Below are 8,716 nucleotides of genomic sequence, written 5' to 3'. Positions count from 1 at the left end.
TGTGCTTCAGTGTATAAACATCTAGAGAACTCCTGCATGTAACGCACCCGGATACCAGAAGGATGTCCACCTCACGACTATATTTGTGCAAAACTGGTATCTTTGTAGAACTAGATGGTATGCGTACTGATCTTCTTTCAACACCTTCATATGGAAAGTAAACAAAGCAAATATGACAAAACAGAAAGCAAATTGATAAAATGAACAAAGAAGTGATTTTTTTTTCTTTTTTTTTTTGCGGTATGCGGGCCTCTCGCTGTTGTGGCCTCTCCCGTTGTGGAGCACAGGCTCTGGACGCGCAGGCTCAGTGGCCATGGCTCACGGGCCCAGCCGCTCCGCGGCATGTGGGATCTTCCCAGACTGGGGCACGAACTCGTGTCCCCTGCATCGGCAGGCAGACTTTCAACCACTGTGCCACCAGGGAAGCCCAGAAGTGATATTTTTTAAAGACATTTTTATTGCCAAGGTAAACCCACATATACCAAAATCTGTTTTCAGAATTTACCTTTTCAAAAGAGGGGGGAAGACTGAGAATGAGAATGGTTATCCCAGGTTTTAGATGAACGTATAATGTATTTATAATAAGAGGAGAAATATTATGGACATATATATATACATATATGCAAATATATACAAAAAACTAAAAAAGTGGAAATATTAGCATCATTAGACTATGTTCAGTGATGATATGGTATTGCTATTATAATTTCCTTGTAATTTTTTGTATGTTTTAAATAGTCAAAGTAGAAATACACTTCTAAGTGAAGATTACTCAGTATTATGGATTTGTCCAAATCCATTTAATCATTCCCGTAATGATGGATGCTGAGGTAGTATCTAGTTCCCAGTTTAAACCCTCGGAGCTTTGGGGAAAAGCTCACTTTTATGAGCTCACATCATCAAGAAGTACAGCATCCCTTCGTTTTCTACACAGTCAACTAATTTCAAGTTTGCCCTCTCATGATGCCAGGAGGGAAAGAAGTTCTAATATGTCCCTCAGAGATCTATTCTCACCTGAGTTAGGTTACAGTTTGTGGGTTTTCCAGACCGTGGAGGACATGGTGATTACAGAGAGAAGGTCATATTCTTGAGTAAAATACTTTTTTTCTGGAAGAATTCAGTAGACATGTCCACCACCTAGTGCCCATGGTGCTTCCATAGGCAGTGTGGAGCTTGGAAACAATCCTTCACTTAGTGGAGTATAGAAGATAACCACTGCCCACAAGAAAAACAACCTCCATGTGGGTTTCCAAGTGGTTTTTCCTTCCCCCTGCTTTAGTTTTGCCTCTGACAGGATGACCTCCTTATTCATTGTTCTTTAAATTGCTGTGATCTGCATCAAAAGAAAGGAGGACTGGATCAGGTTCAGAATGCTATCTTCTTCCTCCTGAAGCTCAAGCCCTGGTGAGCTTTGCAAAATGTTCAGAAGAACCTGAAAATCCTGGAGGGTCCTCTTCCTGTGGATCAGGATTCAAAAAAGTTTGTACCTTTTACTGACAATCTGTGGATGGCAGGAGTTGACCTAAACGCTTCTTGAGGTTTCTATATATTGCTGGTGCGGTTGGCTGAGGGCATGAGATGGTTCTCCAGCTGACTCTGTGTGGTGTGGCCACCAGTCTGTCTCAGTGGGTCCCTTTTTGAGGATCCCGCTCTGCAGTCAGAGCCTGGCAGCACTCATCCCATCACTGCAGAAAGTAAGATATGTCCACCTGGCTCAGATCCTGTGGTGGTGGTTTTTTGTGCTCAGCTTGAGGCTGAGAATAGTCTTCCAACTGCAGTACTCCCATGTCAGTCTGTTCTTGGTGATCCTGGCGTTCTTGGTATTGGGGCCAGAAGGGGTACTGAGTATCTGGGTCTCCTCCCATAGTCAGCAGTGCTGGCACATAATTCCCAAGTGTTAGAATAGAGGGAGAGTTCTCTCCTCTCTGCACAGCCTGCATGGGCTGCATCATGACACTTTGTCCTTGGATCGCACAAGGGACAGAATACGTGGGATGGGAGAAGAACAGGTAGAAATGGTTGGTTCCTGCTGAAAGAACTGGAGGAAGCAAAATGATGAGATCTGCCTGGGAGAGTACATAGGTCAATTTCGTGCTGCTGAGCTGTCATACCAGGTCTCCCATTTGGGCCATATACCAAGGAATTCACAGGCTCACTTGTGCTCTGCCCAGGGTACAGAGATCTTGGGTCCTGAAACCACATCTCCGTGAGAAAAACAGAGACATGGATATCATAAGACAAGCGATTCTGGCTGTTCTCAAACTGTGTAAAGCAAAGGGCCTATTATATAGGCCCAAATCTCAAGAGGTGTGTGTGTGTGTGTGTGTGTCTATACGTATATATATATACATATATATGAAATTAATTGCCCTTGTTCATGTGTTCAGTATGTGTATATATATACATATGTGTGTGGACACGTATATATGTGCATATGCATAAGTATGTGTGTATATATATGTGTGTTTATGTGTGTATATGTATACATATACCTACATACAAACACATAGATTTAGGTCATAGCACATTCAGCAATCAACTATAGATGAATTGAAACTGGCTAAAAAGGCATATGCTTTAGGATCCACCCTTCAATTTCAACGATGGATCAGGGAACAAGGTCTCTTGACGAGGTTGACATTTTCCTCCTATTAATCAGTGTTTGCACAGGAATACATACCTTGTAAACGTGTATAAATCTGAATAAGGATTAATAAACACAGATAAGTGTTTATGAGGGTCATTGTGCTGATAGACCTATGAACATGCTTCCTAGTCATGAGCGTTGAATGTATACGGAACCACTATCCCCATAGCTTAGGTAGAAGAAGGTACTAATGAGGGTGCTTTTGTTCCCCTATTTGATTATGCTTGTAGATTTTTTTGGGGTGTTAAAAGTGGGGGAAGGAGAGATGGGCAGGATATCTAGTTGGTAGAGGCCAGGAATGCTGAAAAACACTATACCTGGCATGGACTGCCCCTCCCAAGAAAGAATTGTCTGGCCCAAAATGACAGCAGTGCCAAGCTTTAGAAAACCTAACGAGAGTGTTCTCAAAATAGGCATTAATTTTCACATTTTCCCACAGTTTTGCTGCTGGTGATTCTGAATAGATGCACCACTGACAATTTGATTAGAAAATTCTTCCTTTTGCAGGAATGTGACTTGCAACGCCAGGTGTTTACTATCCCAGGCCTTTGTCCTTGATTGCTGTGGTAATCTAGGTTAGTCAAGGTTTTCCAGCAACCACTCGGGGTAACATCGTTTAATGGGTTAGGGATATTTGCTGCCATAGACATAAAACTTACTTGAATTCTCGATTCTGGAATGCCTGTTTGGCTAGTGTTTTCCTGTTTGCAATATCAAAGAATTGGTTCCTCTTGAAGGCTTGAGCTAGAATGTTTGATTGAGATCTTGGAACCGATGTGTGGTCTTGTGTGGCTCCTTTTGGTAAGTATTCTAAAAGAGAACGCAGGGACAATAGGGTTTTTAGGACATTTTTGCATTCAAGCTGGAAACTCAAACTTGGGAAGATAGTGCTGACCTCTTACTCCCTCTGAATCCCCCTGAGATGACAGAAGAGGAGGATGTTGCCCTGCTCAGAGCAGCAGGACCAAAAAGTCCAAAGCCTTTGTTGCTCAGAACCTGTCTGTCCCAGCCACTGTGGGACCATGCTTATATTGATGACCTTAGGTTACTCAGAACAAGCTGTAACTGGCTCCAAAACTAAGGATTCTTTGTGGAGAATTTGGGCACAACATGCAGAATTGATTCCCCTCTCAATGGGACCCACTGATGAACTGCATTTGGACTGGTGGGTTCTTACCTTGAGTATAAGGCTGAGGCTGGTTCTGTCCATGGGTTTGGTCTTCTCCTAGGAGGAGCTGAACCCCAATGGGCTCTGTCTTGCTCTGTGGTTTTTAAACCAAATCTGAGTGGGAAAAGACGACGTGAAAGTCATGTAATTCATTCTGTGTCATTCCAAATATCAATGCAGTTAAACAAAACGAATTGATCAACTGCTCTTGGGATAATATCCCTAAGAGAAAGACAATGTGTTATCCTGGGATTGATGCTATTATTAGCATACAATTCAGGATGGTATACAATCTGCTCTCAACTCAAGTTAGCATTTCTTGTATGGTCATCCTCAGGGTATCCAAAATAAATTTCCCTGATTTAAGAAAAACAGTGTAGTTCTCTCAAAGGAAGTCAATCAATCTCTCTCCCTCTCTCCCTCTCTCTCTCTCTCTCTCTCTCTCTCTCTCTCTCTCTCTCTCTCCCCCTTGTGTTGTATCAACTTTTCATTAGAATACCATTTCATAATACACAATACATATGGGATTGATCTTAGAAAAGAATTTCTTTATGTAGGGCAGTAGAATTAGCCACAGTCAAGAGCAGGGCTAACTCACCTACACTTTTACTTATTTCATTCCATAGTCAGCAATAGATAATGAAACTCCTAGGGACCCCATATAGCTTGCTTTAAAACTATCATCACTAACATAGCCAGTTGTATTCTGCTTGTTTCCTCATTACTGGAGTTGACATTGCAAGGTGCTTTCTAAGTATTTCTGAGTGTTTTATTTTGATAATTTGATAATTCATGGTAAGATTAGGGTGTCAGTTATAACCAATATCTGATGTAGCACTCATATCCCAGGCATTGTGCTAAAAGGTTATATCTATTCTTTAAATTAATTAATAAAAATATTTTCCAATAAGAAGTCTTAAGCCCAAGTGGAAACTGGAAACTAATGAGTAAGTTACTGAACACAGTTGCAGAACTAACCTCATCCTACATTGTTTCCTGGACTTGCCATCCTCCACCTCAGTTCAAATGGGCCTAGTACCTCTCATGCAGCTAATCACTAGATAGTCCCCCAAAGTGCACTTTATTCTGGGATTTGGAAAAACTCTTTCCTACACCTAAAACAAATGCATTAAGAAAAGGGGAACTTTTCTTCTCCCCAGCGTCCCCTCAGACTGATGCCCTTATATATATTGACTTATTGGAGACTTTTTTTTTTTTTTTTTTGCGGTACGCGGGCCTCTCACTGTTGTGGCCTCTCCCATTGCCGAGCACAGGCTCCGGACGCGCAGGCTCAGCGGCCATGGCACACGAGCCCAGCCGCTGCGCGGCATGTGGGATCCTCCCGGACCGGGGTACGAACCTGTGTCCCCTGCATCGGCAGACGGACTCTCAACCACTGCGCCACCAGGGAAGCCCCTGGAGACTATTTTTGATAACAAAAATCTGAACTCATTATTCTCCTCTGAAAGCACCTTTTTTATTGACCTTTATTGATTTCAATACTGTTTCAGTTGGTATAATTGTATTATTTACAGCTATCTTTTTGCTGACTGAAGAAATCCAGTTTATTTTTATTTTTACATCAGTAGTTCTATTCAAAATGATACAATATGGGATTTTATTTCATACACTCTGGTGTATGAATCACATTTCAGATATTAGTGAAAAAAAAACTAGCTTGAGAATTGGGAATTTACATGAGTGCTTACCCCACAGTTTCCTCATAATTATACATTAATCATTATTCTGCAGTATATATTCCAGTACTTGATACCATATCATTATCATAGTGATCCAATTTCCTATAATCTCTAAATCTCAGAAGTTGATTTAATTATCTCCTATTGGAGAGCCTCAACCAGTATATTCTTTTCTCCAAGAGTGAATGCCCCCAACCAATTGGTAAAAGAAGTAACAGTTTTCTACCATTGGTAAAAGAGGTAATTCTTGTTTTTATTTTTTTTAAAATATTATTTAACAGGAAAAACCTTTAGGAAACATACCCAACATAAGAGAATCACCTGCCAGTGCTAAGCTTGGCCTTTCTCTTTACCTTGAACCTGACAGATAATGAAATAGAAACCTGATACTATCCTGAATTTTAGATTCTGGAATGCCAATTTCCTTGGCCAGTTGTTTCCTGTTAGCTTTTTCAGGGTAAGGGTCATGTTCAAACCATGCTTGGAGGATATTCTTTTGACTCTGGTTGTAAATAATCTTGCCTTGCCAGGTTTCTTTTTGTAATAGTATGTCTGATGAAGAGAAAATGGGGAGAATTATGAAGGATATGTTTATGGATTAAAAACTGGGTGAGCATGTATCTTACTTCAGGTTGAAAGTCTGTAAATCCAATGATTATTCTGTATTTTTACTTTAGGGATATACCTAAAGTCATTCTAAATTGGAGACATGGAAATTCCCTAGTGGTCCAGTGGTTTGGACTCCATGCTCTCACTGCCAAGGGCCTGGGTTCAATTCTTGGTTGGGGAACTAAGATCCCACAAGCAGCCCGGCGTGGCCAAAAGAAAAAATTGGAGACATACAGGTCAAATATATATATAATAGAAAAAATGACAGTCTGTCATCTCTGAGTTACCAAAGGAAGAAGTTACTAGAAATCCACAAAATTACATGCAAAGAAAATAGGAGTTAGGAAAATAAATGGAAATAAATGAAACAAGTAAAACATTAAAACAAAAACAAGAAAAACATTAAAAGGATAAATTAAATACAATACACAAAACTGATACTTTATGATAAAATACATTTAAATAAATATAAAATGTTAAATTATTAGATATAAACTAAACATAAAATATTATGTATTCCATATATATTTTTCTCCATTTAAAGTGTTAACTTTAAGACTTTTGAAAACCCACATATGGGACTCACGGCTGTCTCTTAAATTTGAAATTGCATTCTCTCACTTCAAAGCACCCATCAATCCCCTGATACAACTTATCACTGCAAAACAGCCCCTGCTTTAATAACCTATTCCTCTAATCATAATTGGGATTTTACTTTTTATAAACTCTGGAAAATAAACAAAGCATGTGGCATTATCAAAGAAGAGAGCAAAACACAGATGGGAATTTACCACTTGCAGTGCTGTTCAAATCCATCTTGGGAAGAGGTATCCAGATTCTGCAGAGATGAGTGGACAACTAAGCAAGACACAGGATTTATAAAACACCCAGAGTGACCCACCCATTTCTTAAATACCCTCCTATTTAATCCCTTCATTAAATATTTAACACTTTTCAGAAGAGAGTTGAAGTAATCAGGTTAAGAGGAAATACAGATTCTACCAGATTCTAATTTTGCATCTATTATAATATCTCCCCAAATATGACTTAGAATCTGTGCTTTCTACTTTACATAGTACATATGTATGTATCAATATATATTATAATATATGCTTTGTTCTCTATAATTTTTAGTACTCCTGTTTCTTAGTTATTTTGGCTTGATGATATTATTTTAATATTAGATCGATATTCCTCTTCACTTTGTAGGCTCCCTGTTTTCCTTAGCCCTTACTGAAACAAATTTCTTTCCATTATTGTTAGTAGGGTTTATGTGTTACCTTGGCTATTCTATATTCCACAGTTATTAAAAAAAAACACTGATCTAGGTGTTGCTGTGAAGGTATTCTATAAATTGAATTATATAATCAGTTGGATTTAAGTAAAGGAGATTATCCTTGATAATCTGGGTGGGGCTGATGCAATCAGCGAAAAGTCTTAAGAGCAAATCTGGGTGCATTCCTAAAGGAAAAGAAATCACGCCTATGGACAGCAGCTTCATCTCCTGCCAGAGACTTTCAGCCTGCCCTTCCAAAGGGCCTACCCTAGAAATCTCATTCTTGCCTAGCCAGTCCCCACAATTGTATAAGCCATTTCCATTTAATAAATGTCTTTATTTGTGTATGTGTATGTATGTATGTACACACACAAGTATGTATATAATTTCACAAGTTCCCTGTGTGACTTGAGTTCAGAATGCTACTGATTCTGTTTCTCTGATTGAACACTAAATGATACAGATGTTGGTACTGAAACTGAACAGGACCCTGTGGGGCTCACTGTCTCAGGTTTTATGGTAATGGGGTTAGTTTCCAGGTTGTCTCTGGCCAGTCATCTTGATTGGCCCATGTTTCGTCTGACTCAGGATCCTTCCTGGTGGCGCACCCATCTCTCAGTCAAGATGGATTTCAGCGTGAGGGCTTCTGGGAGGTTGGCAGGACACATCGTCTCCTCCCTCCTCCTTTTGGCCCCGCCTGAATTCTGGTTAGTTGCACTTCATTCTTTATCAGGACCTCCTATTGTGAGACAACTCAGGTAAGCGGTTATCATACCTGGCCAAGGCGGGCAGTTTTGGTCAACGGTTCCCTAACAGAAGAAAAGTTACAAATACCAGCTATTACCATGTGACCATTTGCATAAATGAGGTTATACTAATTATGAGGATTGCATTATGAATATGTTTGTATAAATATTAACAAAATATTTTGCTTTCTTCCTGCTCTTATTCCCTGATGATCCAATATAAGATGTGTTAATAATAGTTAACATTAAATCACCGTATTTAAGGGGCATCAAAAGAGAAGTATTCACGTCAGCCAAGGATGTTGCATCCTCTTTGGGGAAAGGATTAGCATGTTTCTCTTGTAGGCATGATAGTTGCACCATATTAGGCAGAAATACCACTTTGTTATTATCTTTATTTGGAAATTATTTATGGTTTCAGGAGATGTGTATGGTTTCCAGGTTGACAAGGTATGGACAGAGCTGGTCAGTTTTGTGTCAGTATGGCTAGGCTACAGACCCTAGTAATTCAAACACTCACCTACTCGGAGTTTCTGTGAAGGTATTTTGTAGATGTGATTAAAGTTCATA

The 8,716-nt window shown here is 39.7% G+C and overlaps 1 protein-coding gene across 1 annotated transcript; it reads right to left on the bottom strand.

The window, feature by feature from the left end:
- Nucleotides 1–1,622: 1,622 nt before the first annotated feature.
- On the bottom strand, nucleotides 1,623–6,940 carry DUXB (double homeobox B). Its single transcript, XM_073796781.1, is given in 7 exon segments — nucleotides 1,623–1,876; nucleotides 1,983–2,202; nucleotides 3,307–3,338; nucleotides 3,341–3,457; nucleotides 3,899–3,936; nucleotides 5,917–6,067; nucleotides 6,916–6,940. Coding segments are annotated over 7 exon segments (837 nt in total).
- Between the last annotated feature and the right edge of the window lie 1,776 nt (nucleotides 6,941–8,716).

This window comes from Tursiops truncatus, chromosome 19 (genome assembly GCF_011762595.2).
Source record: "Tursiops truncatus isolate mTurTru1 chromosome 19, mTurTru1.mat.Y, whole genome shotgun sequence".
Lineage (NCBI taxonomy): Eukaryota > Metazoa > Chordata > Mammalia > Artiodactyla > Delphinidae > Tursiops > Tursiops truncatus.
The sequence above is the reverse complement of the archived record's forward strand: the minus strand, read 5'-3'. Positions and strand labels throughout refer to the sequence as shown.